At 40.3% G+C, this 16,155-nt stretch overlaps 1 protein-coding gene across 1 annotated transcript; it reads left to right on the top strand.

Moving 5' to 3' along the window:
- The first annotated feature begins 4,809 nt into the window (after positions 1-4,809).
- On the top strand, positions 4,810-15,802 carry grap2a (GRB2 related adaptor protein 2a). Its single transcript, XM_019258231.2, has 8 exons — positions 4,810-5,203; positions 10,731-10,894; positions 10,988-11,079; positions 11,368-11,487; positions 12,819-13,008; positions 14,316-14,408; positions 14,922-15,038; positions 15,131-15,802. Exons 2-8 carry the CDS (start codon positions 10,817-10,819, stop codon positions 15,308-15,310), a joined length of 870 nt encoding a protein of 289 aa, XP_019113776.2. The 5' UTR covers positions 4,810-5,203; positions 10,731-10,816; the 3' UTR covers positions 15,311-15,802.
- The last annotated feature ends 353 nt before the right edge of the window (positions 15,803-16,155 follow it).

Here is a 16,155-nt window from a genome sequence, read left to right as displayed (position 1 = left end):
TTCCTTCAGTTGTCTGCAGAGCTGATCACATCACGAACATTTCAAAGTGAAGAGGATGACAGTGACAAAGTGATGTTACATGTATATAATTATACACAGGCTGTTTTACACAGCAGTGTTTATTCCAAGATGTAACAGACAGTAAGAAGCTTCAGATCTGTACGTGCAGAGCGTCATCTTGTGGCAGTAAAGCTGAACTGCAACACAGCGTCACCTCTCAGCTCACCTGGTAAGAACAATAAAAGCTGTCCTGACGTTTTAATGTAGTGATGATAACAAAAGACTCAAAAACAAAAGAAGACTTTATTTATTTTAAGATTTCAAAGATACATTTGTTATTTTTTACTTGACTAGTTGCTTGATTAGAACTTAAATAGAACCGAAACAGAACCTAAATAAAACCTAAACAAAACCTTAAAAAAACCTTAACAGAACCTAAGTAAAACCTAAACAAAACCTTAACAGAACCTAAATAAAACCTAAACAAAACCTAAACAAAACCTTAACAGAACTTAAACAAAACCTAAATAAAACCTAAACAAAACCTTAACAGAACTTAAACAGAACCTAAGCAGAACTTGAAAAGAACTTAAACAGAACCCAAACAGAACTTAAACAGAACCTAAGCAGAACCTACATAAAACCTTAACAGAACTTAAACAGAACCTAAGCAGAACTTGAACAGAACCTAAATAAAACCTTAACAGAACTTAAACAGAACCTAAACAGAACCTAAACAGAACTCAAACAGAACTTAAGCAGAACCTAAATAAAACCTTAACAGAACTTAAACAGAGCCTAAACAGAACTTAAACAGAACCCAAACAGAACCTAAACAGAACTTGAACAGAACCTAAAGAAAACCTTAACAGAACTTAAACAGAACCTAAGCAGAACTTAAACAGAGCCTAAACACCATGTAAAAGTAGCTTCATCCATTATGATTCAACATGTTTTAATGTTTGATTTATGCAAAGTAACTCAAGTTATCAAATAAACGATGTGGAGCAGAAGTAATAAAGTAGCATAAAATGAAAATACTCGAGTAAAAACTTGATTCAAGTGAACGTGTACTCGCCCCTCCCCCCACCATGTGTCCTGTCTGTCTAATAAAGGTTAAAAACTCTAAAATATATCAAATAAAACAAACCTGAGTAAATGTTCTTCTTGGAACCTTCTTCCATCTGACCACTGCAAACTAAAATTACAGTATAATAATAATTTATTAATAATCATTTCACTGACCATGTTTGTTTGTTTTGTTTGTTTTGTAACTTGTTGTGTTTTGTTGGTGTTCATAGTTTTTGAGTTGGTCTAGTTTTTAAATTATTACACATTAAGTGTTGGCCACAGCTAACACCTGCTGTGCTTCTTTACAATTATACACTCTCTTTCACACACACACACACACACATGCTTGTGTTTTTTTATTTCTTTGTGGTATTGAGTAACACGGTGAGAGGCGGATGTGAGTGACTCCACCTGCAGCTGCTGCACAGCGAGCAGTTTGGAGATTCAGGTCAGAGACTCGTCTTTTCTGCAAACGACCTGTTTCTGCGCTCTGCCTCTGACACCGAGCTCAGAGCTCTGCAGCATCCGCCCAGAGTCAGTGAGCTGCACTGAACGTATCAGATATGTTCTTGGAATGTTGTGGGGATGTTCGGTTTGGTGGCAGACTTTATATGAATGAATGGATTCTGATAACTGAAGAGAAAATGTACATGGCAGAGAGGGACAGCGTGTATTTTAGACTCAAACATACAGGTTTAGTATTAGATGAAAATAACACACTTAAATCCTGATTTTAACTCTTCAAATTCACCGATTCATCTCTGGAAATCATGCCAAGAAACCCTTAATTCATCTGCAACAGTTTTGAGTTTTATTTGACACTAATTGATGCTCTAAACGTGTTTGTTTACAGCACTAACAAAAGATATTTTGTCATCAAACGTCTTCTTTTCTTTCTGATTCACTCGTCACCCTCACATGTTGACAGGCTTATTATAGCGGAGTGAAGCAATATTTAGTGACAGTGGCTTCCATGAAGCAATCAAGCCCTCAAGGAAATCTGATTTCTTCATGTCACGTACGATAATGCTGCATAGAGATAAAGTTGACTGGCGCCAAAATGTCAACGCTGCCACTTAACTGTGTGAAAGATGTGGAAAAAAACCCCAATATAAATAATATCTGCTAGAAATGAATACATAATCACACACAGACATATGTTTACAGCATCAAGCTCTTCTTTACAAACAAGACTTAATAAGTAATTGATAAAATTAAACTTATATATTGCTGCTGCGAGTTATATATAGTATAATTTACAGATCAGAGCTTTAAGATAAGGTTAAAATGAAGAAGCCCCCCAACATTTGAGATTCTATCTATCTATTTTTCTGGTACATATTACCAACATTACTTAAACATTTGAAATGACCACAACAATTTGTAAATATAAGTGAACCTGGGGCCCCAAAGGGCCTCAGTAACTCACTTTGCTCAGTTTGCATCAGCTTATTGTGATTTGTGGAAATAAGATTACTTAACTAACATCCTCCTTTGCCCAACTTTCTCTATGGAGTCCAGGAGGCTGTTTCCCTCTCCAGCAGCAGACGGCACATTTCAAAGGGCACATTTTCAGTCTTTGACCCTTCAGGACGTCTTTGTTGTCCAGTGTGTTATTGAGGTGAACACTCGGGTATTTGTACGCTCCCACCATCGTATATCCAATCCCTGGATGTTCACAGATGTGCTCTGAGACCATCACCAGCTCCTTCCCAACGATGCAGGCAGCAAGTGATTTCTGTCCATGTAAAACAGTCGAGACTTTTCAAATGAATCTTGAGATTATCATAAAAGTAATGCAATCTTCACAACAATAGAGCAACCATGGATTTATTTCGTCTACATACAGATGTTCCCTGATGCTGGTCCTCTACAATCAGCAAGAATGAGACAAACATTCATATTTTCTCTCCACAATCTTAATAAACCTCCTTCTCTGATGAATAAACAGACAAAACCTCAGTTTGTTCTTTCCAGTATTAAATGGGTTTACTGTTGTTTCAATATATTATCAATCTTAAGCAAGTTTCAAACTGTACAGAACAGAGAAAACCTTTAAAGACTAATGCTGAAATTAGTAAGTGAGCACCTCTTACAAGAGAACAGGAAAGATGAGATCAGATCATGAGGCTGAACAGTCACATGTAAGTTTATGTATTTGGCGTGTATCTGGTTAAGATGTTGAATATTTCAGGGGCTTTTTTAGGGTGTGTGTTTTCTTGTGTACATGATGTGAAACTAAAATTCTGCTACAGAAGTGCTGAGTTGTATTTGTGGCCTTCCACTGATAAATGGTTCACAGATGAGGAAGGGTAGTGGTGAAATACGAGGAAAGGAAGGGGAAGCAGCATGCGTCAAATTAACCAGAAAGAGACAGAACAATACCGGAAAGTGTCTAGATAAAAAGAAATATGGAAGAATTTGATATGACCAGTTTTCTGTGATCTCATTGTCTTTTTATAGAGTACTAGTGGGTTTGGATGATTTATCCCTTGATGGAGACCCTCTGAAACCCCTTTTTTGACCCTTGGACCACTTTGCGAACCGCTGTCCTAGATCATTGACTTGGAGAGTAACACATATATAGAATGACTCATCATGCATGCTTTAGTTTGCACTGAGGAAACTCCAACATGGACCGAAACCTTTGTGCTCTGTCTGTACAGAGAAATTAAATGTGGCCTGTGTAATAGAAATATATAAAATAAAGACTTAACATTATAATGTAGACACAAAGAGTTATTCTACTATTCCCTTTATTATTGCTGGTGCTTGCTGCTGTTATCTTCATATTTAAATGGACAGACATGAGAAACTCTTAGTATAAAGAGTAAGTGTAGAAGCATAATAAAGATGACTTCTAGACGGGACGTGATTGATTGGGTTTTTCAAACCAAAAAGTTTAATTACCTATAGCTAGAAATGATCTTTCCCTGCCCCAATTTCCAAAAGTTGGACACTGCCGGACACAAAAAGTCTCCTACCACCAGTTCTAAAAACTCACTAATTAACACTTACTTAACACTTTATATCCGGTTTATTCAATCCAAAAACAACAATGCACCATTTGGTGTTGGACTGTTTCCCGCCTGGAAGCAGTTGCCAGGCAACCAGTGAAGATACTGGGAAGGTTACTGGTTCAAACCAAGTAAAAATTTGACACATTATTACCAAAAAAAAGCAGCAGATTGTGTTCATACTTTTGTTTTTATACTGTTAAAACAGCTAAATGTAGTGTGTTAACTGGTGGAGATAGTAGCTGGATTATGTATTCCCCTGGTTATTATGCTAAGCTAAGCTAACCTTGTGTCATATTTAAACGGACAGACTGAGAGGTATTAATCTTATCTGACTCTCAGGAAGAAATAAATAAATAAAATAAGTGTATTCCTCAACAAAAAAAACATGTTAAACTACTTTACAGAGAAGAAGGAATATGAAAGGACAATAAAATAATCTGTTTCCGGTCTATGGGCAGACATTTTGTGTCAGGCTGTTTCCCGCCTGGAAGCAGTTGCCAGGCAACCAGCAGGAAGTTACCGGTTAAAGCTAAGAAATAGTTTAGCACCTTAGTGTCAAAATACAGCAAAAAGTTTTCATACTTTTGGCTTTTGTACGCTAAATATGATGTAGATATAAATATAAAGTAGAGCTAAATATAATGTGTTCATTAGTAAAGCTAAGCCAGACTCTGCTGGTGGTATTAATCTTATCTAAAGTGTGTGTTTCTGAAATAATGTCAAACTAACTTTAAATATTCAAAGTTCAATAACAATCGTATGCTGAACCGCTGCGACACGTTTTATTTTGAAAATCGCGGGCGGAAGTGGTGTTTCGGCAGTCGGCGGCTGGCACAGAGGCGGGCGGGTCTCAGAAGCATCCGAGCCGCGGAGCGACGACACCGAGCAGAGACACCGACAGCTCACACGTCTGTACTCGAGTTCAAGAGAAGAGCTGCACCCAGAGAGAAGAAACTAACAAAAAAAAAAAAACACGAGGACGTTTATGTGTTTATGCAAACATTTATTTTGGAGGGGGTCTACAAATATGCTGCTGTGTTCACGCGGTGAGAGGAGAAGAGGCCAGCCTTAGAATAAAGAGGACAGGGGACAGGGGACAGGGGACAGAGGAGGTAAGAGACACAAAGACTAACTTTATATCACTTCCTTGTGAAAATGATTCATTTTAGTAACGGCTCCGCTCTCTTCCTCTTTCTCCTTCTCTTTATCTCCCACTTCTCTTTCGTTCATCTGCAGCAAATCTGCACTGTAACCTCTGAAACACTTTTATTTTAAATAAATGAAGCTCATCTGGAAATCTCTTCTGCACCTGCTACAGCCAACAACACCTCATTAAATATGATCATTTCCTTATTTAAAAAAAAAATAATCCAGTTATCACCTGTTAGATTAACAGGCTGCACTCATATCTCTATCACAGAGTTATACATGCAGTTATATCTTCATTTATTTTATATTTCTGTGTTTGTTTTCTGGGTCTGACTGTTTGATTTGACTCGTGCCTGTTCCTCATTTGCATGTTTTCACTCCCCTCACTTTGGGGAAGTGATTTTATGAGCTTTTTAGTGTGTGTGTGAGAGAGAGAGATGGGATGGGCTTCACAGAGGTCATAACTGATAAAAAAAAAATCATTAATAACTTCATTAGTCGTTAATCAGTGTGTGAATCAGCTGAGATCGCTGCATGTCTGTCAGCAGAGAGGTCAGGTCAGAGGTCAGTGTCCTGTGCAGGCGTGGTCCACACCCTGCTGCTGCACACTGTGGTGCAACAACGAGCCGTGAATCACAATTCATTAATTAATTTGATTCATCGGCCTGTTGTCTTGATGTCAGGATAAATAAATAAGTTAAAAATGTCCCTCAGGTGTGAGTTTTAGTGGCACGGTGCCTTGAAATCCTTGAGAGTTTATGAACTTGAAGGTAAAGAATCCTTGAGAGTTTTGAAAATAGACATAGGTCATTGAAAGTGCTTGAATGAATATATTTTGTGCAAGAAATGTAGTTATTTTATTTACTAATCCATCGTAAATAGGCTTAGTACTGTCGTAGTAATTAGCCTTGGTCCGTGTCTCAATCTGTGTCCCGTTGGGTCATTGAAAAGTCTTTGAATTCAAAGACGTCTGTCCTTGAAATATCTTCGAAACTGAGGGAATCTGTCCTGGAAAAGCCTTTGAAAAGTCCTTGACATCGATGTTAAAGATGACGTAGGAACGCCGGTGACATCTTCAGCTTTTGGAGTGTCGGTCAGACAAAATAAACACTGTTAAGACCCATTCTGTTATTTAACTTTTAATAAACTGAATGATTTATCGGACTAATTAAAAACTTAACCTGCAGATGAATCAATAATCAAAATATTCGATATCTGGCCTCTCGACATGTTGCAGGCGTCTGTGAGTTGTTGCAGTTCACAACAAAATAGATTTCCTCTCTGAAAGACTCTTGTGGTTTCAAAGATGTCCAAATCAGCCATCATCTCACGTCCCCTCAGATTTATCTTGGTCCCCTTTGGAGGGGCTCGACCCATAGTTTGGGAACCTGAGGCCTACACTATCTACCTGTTTAAAGTGGATCAAACTAGCTCGAGCAGCTACAACAGAAAGAAACATGAATGCATCAGTGTTAAAGTGATACAGTCAGTACTTTATTTGTTGCAGTTTTATTACTTTTAAGTAAGTAAATAATCTGATTACATTGTCTGCTAACGAGTTTGTCAAAGATAGAGAAGTATGAGGAAGAAGAGAGAGAGTCAAATAAACAGCTTCGCCCCCTGTTGCCTTCTTCATGGTCGCCAGAGCGTGCAGTTTGTGATGCAGGTGCAAAATGAAGAAGAAGAAACCGCCCATAGTTCAGACTGTGAAACTTAACGCAGCACTGCAGGCAACACTTCATGTCATAACTGAAACTATTAATTGGAGTTGGTTTATCACGATGCTGCATGTTTGAAGACGTCAACATGGACTTAACAAACTCTCAGAGCCATGAATTCAGTCGAGTGGCAGATTAATCAGCAATGACAACAGTAGTTTTGTTCAGCCCTGAACAAAAAAACTATTATTTTTATAATCATTTAATCCTTTAAATCATCCTTTTTAAGCAAAAATGCCAAGAACTGTTAGTCTGCATTGTATTGACAGTGTGTGGCATGTCCTACTCGCCTGTGAAGTAAATAAATAGAAGAGCCTCAGGCCTCTAAATGGGCTACAGGAAAACCACTTGTCATGTGTCGTACCGCTGAAGTGCTGACCAGCTCGCTGTCAGCACTCTTGTGGTTGATCCAACGCTGTCACGGTGCCAACAAGAGCTGCGAGGAAAGACCAAACCAACATTTTTATTTTTGACATTTACGTCCTTGATTTGATTTAGAAATGGTTGGTATGTGTCGGCAAAGAAAACCTTCATGTGATTTCAGGAGAGAACGAGCTTTATGATGGTGGTTAGCTGTCCAAACCACCGAGGGTCTGGACGTGTGTTATGTCATTAATGTACATTTAAATAAACAATATATACAATATAGGAAGGTTCACACTCTCATTTCGCAACAACAAGCGTTAATGTGGTGGACTCTTGTTGCGTTGCGTGTATCTGTAACATCGTTAACTGATAAACCTGAAATCATGCAGGAACAGCTGTAATGAAACTACATTCATCTGTAAACTGTAAAATCCCCTCAAACTTTTCTTGTAAAGATCTCGATGAAATGTGTGCAGAGTGACATGATGATGTTTCTGTCCTGACACCATCAGGTTCAAATTTAAATGTTGGTTCAGTCAGTCAGAGTTGATGTTCAAACGTACCTGTCTGTTAGACCTTCGGTAGTGCAGGAACTTTGCAGTAAATGTTTTTTGATAATAAGCTTCTTAGTCTGCTCTGATTACGTCGTTTAAACCTTAATTAGTGTGATGTACCCCACAGCCCTGTCAGATGGATTCCTCATTATCCTAATTTGTTCATTTGAATTGTTTAATGGCTGTAACCAACCAGTTATTTTCACTGATGAATAATCTGCTGACCATTTTCATCTTTTAGTTGTGTTGCCCCTAAAATGTTAGAAATTGTTGATCTCTGTTTCCCAAAGCTTTTCTGTCCACAACTCAAAGATATTTAGTCACAGAGGACTAAAAAAACAGCAAATATTCACATTTGAGATGTTGAAATCAGAGAATCTGGACACTTGGCGGACTGAATGACGCTTGACTGCTCAAACAAGTCACCTGTAACCACACCCACCTGTCAATCAAAGCGTCCACGCTCTTAATCCTGCATAACTTTAAGCCTTAATATAATGTGAACAGGTGAGTTGTATATAAATTCACCCTCAGTACAGTTGTCATGAACGGGGAAATTAGCTACAGAGACCAAAACTGTTTTTTGTACCAGGCTGTAAACATGTTTATTTCTGCTGTGAAGTTGGACATTTGGACATGGGGACTTATGGAGACTGACTCAAGTGGACATTTAAGGAACTGCAGTCTTTAGCTGTTTCCTGATTCAGACATTCTAATAAAAGTTCACTCCAACTATTTTTATTAAATGATTGCATCAATCTGACTTCTTGCCTCTGGAACTTAAAACACTTTAGTTTGTATTCACAAGGATAAACTTGACTTAAAGTTAGTCGTGCTGGTGTTTTTATTATAACAGTCAGTCACGATAAGATAACATGCTTCAACATCTCCAGATTAGTGAAAATAAAAACCACACAGCATCAACCAACTGTGAAGAGCTCTAACTGCTTTCACTCATCAAAATCATTTCCGTGTAGAAATTAGACACATTGCTCAGTCGGTAGAGCATCTGCCCCGTGCACAAAGGCTCGGTCCTTGTCGCGGCGGCCCAGGGTTCGAATCCAACTTGTGACTCTTTCCCGCATGTCATTCCCCGTCTCCCACAATTCCTGTCACTCTTCAAGCTGTCTCTGGCAAATAAAACTCAAAAAGGCCAAAGAAAAATCTTTAAAAAGAAAAAAAAAAGAATTAGACACGTAAATGTTGATGTGCTCATGTGGAATTTGACATGTAGACTCTTAAACATGTGTAAATTACATACAAAATATGAAAAAGACGGGAAGACATATCAGGACACGTTCTCTAAATCCTGATTTGTGAGTCTTTCAGGTCTTCTACCCTCAAAAAGATAAAACATAACATTTGTTTTACGAGCTGTGTGTCGATTAAAGGTGGATGTTTGTTTGCCCCTTGGAGAAGGTAATGGGTGTTTTACAGTACTGTATCTCCTCCTGACGTACTTGAGTTCAAAGAAGGAAGTTGTAAGGTTGCAGCTGCATGAGCGAAGCGACGTTTTTTCACGATAACTCACCACATCCTTCGCCCTGTAACCACAAACAGAGGGAAGGTTTTCAACATGTCTGTGGGAAAATAACCAAAAGTAACACCCAAAGATCCAGTGACAGCCGTCATGGGACTCAAATCCCGTCTGAAGCTTCAGAAGTTTGACTCTTTTAATTAATTACATTTTCAGTCGTGCTGCGTTGCGCTCCGTGTTCGGGACCTGTTTGTGCGTCTGTGGGTAAACCGAAGCAAATGAGGAAGAAGCTTAAAAATAGATTACAAACGAATATTTCCAGTTCCTTTAAATCTCCACGTCATTTCAGTGTTCATCATTCATGTTGAGAAACTGCAGCCTGAGAGCTGCGTGACGTATGACCACATAATCTGTAATAATGTTGAGGTATTAAACAGTTAGGTGTTAAACAGAATCTCTCACAGAGCTGCTGTTTGTGTTGAATGTTCGTATGCAGTCAACATATCCTCTAAAAACCAGGAGCCTGATTTCATAAAATGAAAAGTGCCTGAACATAAAGTCCTGTGTGTATTTTTATCAACCCTGGAGACAGTGCAAACAACACACTTAACATTCCAACAACGTTCATGACAACTGTACTGAGGGTGAATTTATATACAACTCACCTGTTCACATTATATTAAGGATTGAAGTTATGCAGGATTAAGAGCGTGGACGCTTTGATTGACAGTTGGATGACAGGTTTGAGGTCTTCATTCAGCTCCACCTTAGGACCACATGGTCCAGTTAACATGAAATATTAATAGTCTTGGTTACTTTTCTACATTCAGGGTGTTGATTTGAGATTATCGCTTTTATTTCCAGTCTTTGTGCTAAGATACATTTGCTAGCTGCTGGTTGCAGCATCATATTTATCCTACAGACATGAGAGTCGTACTGATCATCTCATCTGACTCTCAAAATGTTGCACTAGTCCTTCAGTAGTTTGTCAGTGGCAGTAATCTGTATGAACGATGCTGTAGATAAAGTTTTGGACGATTTCATTCTTTTAATTTTCATAATTTTGATGTTTTTTTTTTTTATTTTTTATTATTTTAAGACTAGAAGATGAAAAATATCACTTTTTATCCAAAGGTTACAAACCAAATGATCATTTCTGTCTAAAAACGAAACTTTGAACATCTTTCGCAATAATCCTGTGACTTGCTACAGATGATCTTAATCTTACAGCATCTAAAAACAGTCATAAGTCATCGGCGTATTGACATCTCAGAGGAGGAAGTTCCTCTGCTCTCACAGATCTGATTTTTGTCAGACATGAACTTGAGCTGCAGACTTCATTTAACCTGACTTATTTTTCTGTCTCCCTGCACAGGAACACCCGTCGTGGACTCTCTCATCGTGCCTTCACACCTTTTCTTCTTCGTTTCTTAAACCTTTCGGACACTTCACGCAGTCCAAATGGAAGCCAGAGGAAAGTATGACTTTAACGCGACAGCAGACGACGAGCTCAGCTTCAGAAAGGGCGACATACTGAAGGTCAGTCTGTGCGGATTGGATGAATTTCTCGGCATGGATTCAAAATATTTTATTACTTTTATGTGACATCTTGTTTCTTCACTGTCCGGTCAGATCTTAAGCCCGCAGGATGAGTGGTATAAAGCCGAGATGAACGGACAGGAAGGATTCGTACCACAAAACTACATCGAGATGCAGACCCCAAGGTGAGAGAGAGGAATAACAGGAAGGAAGTTATTTTTTAACCTTATTTGGGCATCCATCTTAATGTACAACAGCTGACTTTTTGACACTAAACTCCAGAGAGCAGGAACTTGTTGTCCAAAAATGGTCACGAACATTTAATCATTTCTGTACTTGTTTAGGAGACATGAGGTGAGACGTGTGGTTATGTGAGACAGGCTGTAGATGCCTGTGTGTGTGTGTGTGTGTGGTTTACATTAGGCAAGCAGCAGCGTTATATCCTGTGTGTGTGTGTGTGTGTGTGTTTTCAGGTGGTTTCAGGAGAACGCCAGTCGTAACGCTGCAGAGGAACTCCTGAGGCACAAAGATGTCGGAGACTTTGTGATCCGAGGGTGTCAGAGCTCCCCGGGAGACTTCTCCATCTCCGTCAAGTGAGTCAAAATAGTCTTTGTCTGTTCATTTAAGTTGATTGTGCTCTGTGGTCGGTGTGACATCCATGGTACTGTGGACGTTGTATCAGACCGTTGTGGTTCAGAAGGAGCTGAGCCTAAAGTCAAAGCTCTTGAAATAAGCTTCCTCTGTCGGGTGGCTGGTAGAGAAAGGGTGAGGAGCTCGGACATCTGGAGGGAGCTCGGAGTAGAGGAGCCAGCTAGGGTGGTTCAGGCCTCCTTGGCACCTCCCTTTGGAGGTGTTTTGACCACATCCAACTGGGAGGAGACCCAGAACCTGCTGGAGGGATTAAATCTGTGTCTGGAACGCCCTGCTAAACCTGCTGCCACCAAGACCCGATCTGCACATATTCATTAATATACCTTAATGACACCTGGTCCACTGCATCATATCTGGAGAAAAGCCTGAGATGCAGCTTTGTGTCAGTGTAGAAGCTGTTTAAACATGAAGATCGACGCAGAGTCATCTTTGGAGTCTTAGTTTGGTTTAGTATTTCCTGATTTACGCTGAAAGAGTCTTTCCTCGGGTGTTTTGTGTTGTTTCCTGTCTCACCCGTGTTTAATTAGTCAAATTCATGTTTTTGTAGACGCACATAAAAGTTTTGATCTAGGATTTGATTTAATTGAAGTTCTCAGGCACAGGGTCACACATAAAGAAATCCCATAAAGGTTGTCATGGTGATCTGTTAGCTTCATCTCCAGGGTTAGCCTGAAGCTCCTGACAGTGTCCATCGCAGTTTCTACCATTAGATCATCACCAATCTTTGTTTTTTTTACACGTAGAGGTGTGAATGGAATCTGTTAAACTGATGTTTCCCCTCTGCGCACATCAACAGATATAAAAGCTGTAAACTCTGACTCATTGCCTCGCCCTCTTCTCCTCTAATGTGCTGCAAACTTTGCAAGACGGCGTATTTACAGGCAGGACACAGCTGTGGTGAAGTAAACACGACAGAGTGTGGCAGTCCTCCAGCTCAGGTTCAGTTAGTTTACATCAGTGTGTGTGTGTGTGTGTGTGTGTGTGTGTGTGTGTGTGTGTGTGTGTGTGTGTGTGTGTGCGCACAGGAGGCCAAGCTTTCTTTAACTTTGCTCTGAGGACGTCAATGATGGCCACCAGGGCAGGACTTCTTCCTGAAGTTGTAGTTTTATACGTTGACCAGCAGAGGACAATCCAGCCGAGGAAACAGCTGAACCTGGACTGATGGAGCAGGAGCGTGTGTGTGTGTGTGTGTGTGTGTGTGTGTGTGTGTGTATAGAGGTGGGTCATCTTTGTTCAGGTGCAGCTAATTGAACACTTTCCTCACTTTCCTCAGACACGAGAGCGACGTTCAGCACTTCAAAGTGATGAAAGACAACAAAGGCCAGTACTTCCTGTGGTCGGAGAAGTTCACCTCCCTAAACAAGCTGGTGGAGTTCTACAAGAACACCTCCATCTCTAAAACCAGGGAGATCTACCTGAACGACAGCAGCCTGGACAGTAAGAGCCCCAACTCGGCCCAGTCGGTAAGACACACCGCTGATTTCCCTTCAAACACTCCAGTTAACGTGCTCAACCTAAAAGGCCACGCCACAGTAAAGTTACTGCTGCGACCACGTTCACACAGAAAACTTGACGAAAGCTGTGACCAACCGACCGACTGGCAGCTAAAAATGTATCTGGTTATTCTGTGAAACTGACTCTAAGTTTTACTTCTACATCAGAGATGTGTCGATGACGTCGTGGCGTCCGCTAACGAGAGTCTAATAGAACGAAAACTTAACGATCAACAAGTCTTTTTACAAATACAGATGAAATAAAATGATACGTTTAAAGCTACAGTTTGTGCTGGTAGTCAGGAGATATCTCACGGTACGTGAGCTTGCTTGAGTTGAACCCTGAGGATTCTCTGTAATGTATTTTTTTAATTAAATTAATTAATTTAGAAACATTTAATACCAACAATACGACAAGAATTGAATGAATTGAATGAATGAAAACACTTGAAGCTATGAGATCCATAGTCTCGTCACGTTCATGCAGGTCATGCACATAAATCCACGATCAGTTAGGAGCTAAAATGTGACGGGAAACAGTGAGTGGAGGTAAAATGATTTGATGTCTTAAATACAGACTTAGATACATGAAATAATTCGAGCCACATCTTCTAAATCTGAACAAATAATTCATTATATTTGACATTTGTTAGAAGAAACAGGCAGAATGGCTGCATGCCGCTTGTTCTCCATGTCTGATGTCATATTTGATTTGACACGTCGTGTTTTGTTATTTATGTGAAACGGTGCACGTCTCAGAAGAATATATTTACATCTTAAAGTCAAATCAAATCAGATATTAAAAAGAGAGACGCTAGAAAAGGAAGTGAAACCACAGAAGGCAGAAGACGTGCTGATGAGTAGGAAGATGAGAAACATCGCAAATGTCCGGCTAAAGACAGAACCGAGCTGCGGGTGAAACTCCCTGTGCAGATTTAAATATCAGAAAATGAACTGTTATATTTACACATTTGACTGTTTATACGACGTTTCACTGCTCAAACTCGACATAATCATCAATACAAAAGGTTAAAAATGTTATTATAAGTTATGTATTAGTGTCATGAGGGAAGTGACATGAGAAGTTAAAGTTAACTTGTGTAAGTGCTGCCGGTTAAACAACCTGTAACAACCTGTCCTGTTCACAGAGCGTACCTGTCTTTGTACCATCAGATAAAAACTGTTACTGCTCTACTGTTGTTCCTGATGCATGTATGTATTTTGTATGTTGATGTCACGGTGTTGTTATCTGCTCTCTGCGTGTTTCCTTCTCACAGATGAAGAGGGGAAGTTTGCCCGAACAGCGTAACACAGCTGCAGCCATTGTTGCCACACCGCGCAGAGCTTCAGACCAGCCTCACAACCAGCTGGTACACTTTCTACCACAGCATGTATCAGCCTGACTGGAGCCACTCAGCCCGTCAGAGGAGCTCCAACACCGCCACATTTACACCACCTGAACTGATTTAAACAATAACGATAATATACAGTTGATCTGTTGAAGTTTAGATCAACCATTTATTTTAGTTTGTTGATTATTTATCTAATTTCAGCTCGAACAATGAGTTTTCCAACATTACTTCAACTGTTCTGATGACTCCGTTCACTTTTTCAACCACTTGTTTAAACCAACTGTTTAGGTTGTTTTACTCTTTGCTCACTAGTTTGTGTTCAGGTGTTATAAGAGACTCAATACATACTTTTTTTAATATACGTTCAAATACTAAATACAATTTTGCCAAGTAAATGCAACAGTAACCCACCTCCGGTGGCTCTGGTGGGGAATCACAGCTCTCCACCTTTATAACTCATATGATACTCTATGGCTGTATTTGTTTTAGTTTATAATAATAGTGTTTGAAGTGTTTCTCCTTGTTTTCCAGGCGAAGAGAGTTGGTCTGGAGGAGCGAGCTCACACCATCGGTCACACAGGGAGAAGCAGCCCCGTCAGCTCTGCCTTTGCTCCACGTCGGCCATCTGAAACGATGCCTCTGCCTCAGGTCGGCCTGCCGGCCTCTCTCCTCTGCTGAGACAGTTTAAAATCGACATTTTCATTCACTGATATTTGATGTTTCCTTGTGTCGTCCCACAGAGGGCGTCCTCGATGCAGGTGAAGGCGCTGTACAACTTCACCGCAGAGGAAGACGACGAACTCGGCTTCAGCGCTGGGGATGTCATCGAAGTGTTGGACTGCTCTGATGAGTCATGGTGGAAAGGGAGGCTGCGAGGGAAGAGTGGGCTGTTTCCTGCCAACTACACGACACAGCTGTGAGAAAACACCCCGGGCGATGCACCTACTACACCTGCACACATGACAGACTCGCTCTGCGGGTGCAGCGGCCCTGAATTTGTGATTTTCGAACATAAACACTGAGCAGACGGTGACTCGTCTAATCTCTGCACCACATATTCATGAAGACGTCGGTGCACAAAGGGCTGAGTCAGTGTTTTCAGATATATATTCACATGTACGCTGCCACTCAGTGCGGTGCTGGTTCAGGTTTTATTATTTACAAAATAGAGACTGTCTCGGGAACTCTGAGCTTCTGCAGGTGGCACAGAGGAATGTGTGATCATTTATATTGACACGTCTGACAGCAGGTATTTATTCACATATTCCTCATCGGCTGGTCTGCTGATGGATCGACTGTAATCCAGCTGTTTGTGCTCATGGTGTAAGTGTAGAAAGATTGAGTGTGAATGCTTCTGTGTAACTTCCTCGCTGCTCACTGACTTGGAAATAAAATATTTTTTTAATCACAGATTTGATGTTTAAATGTGCCTGTGGGGGAAGTTCATACAAAGCCTGGAGGACGTACTGCATCTGTTACAGCTGAGAGCAGAAGTAAGGAAAGTTAGCCTTCACAATAAAAGTCTTAATTCACAGACTGGCTCCTCAAACAAAGTGTGCATTCCTCATTAAGTCCAAAATTTTCCAGTTTATTACCCAGAGGTGTCCGCAGCACAGACAGTATAAAGAATAGACAGCGTATGCGTGACGTCACCTACAGGTTATGAAGCTCAGTGCGGTGGCTCTGGTCTCTGCCATGTTGGTAGTCTCCCAGTGGATCATTGGTGGAGCTGAGGCGGACTGAATGAAGCCTGGTTGCTCAAACA

This window comes from Larimichthys crocea, chromosome XII (assembly GCF_000972845.2).
Source record: "Larimichthys crocea isolate SSNF chromosome XII, L_crocea_2.0, whole genome shotgun sequence".
Classification (NCBI taxonomy): Eukaryota; Metazoa; Chordata; class Actinopteri; family Sciaenidae; genus Larimichthys; species Larimichthys crocea.
The sequence above is the reverse complement of the archived record's forward strand: the minus strand, read 5'-3'. Positions and strand labels throughout refer to the sequence as shown.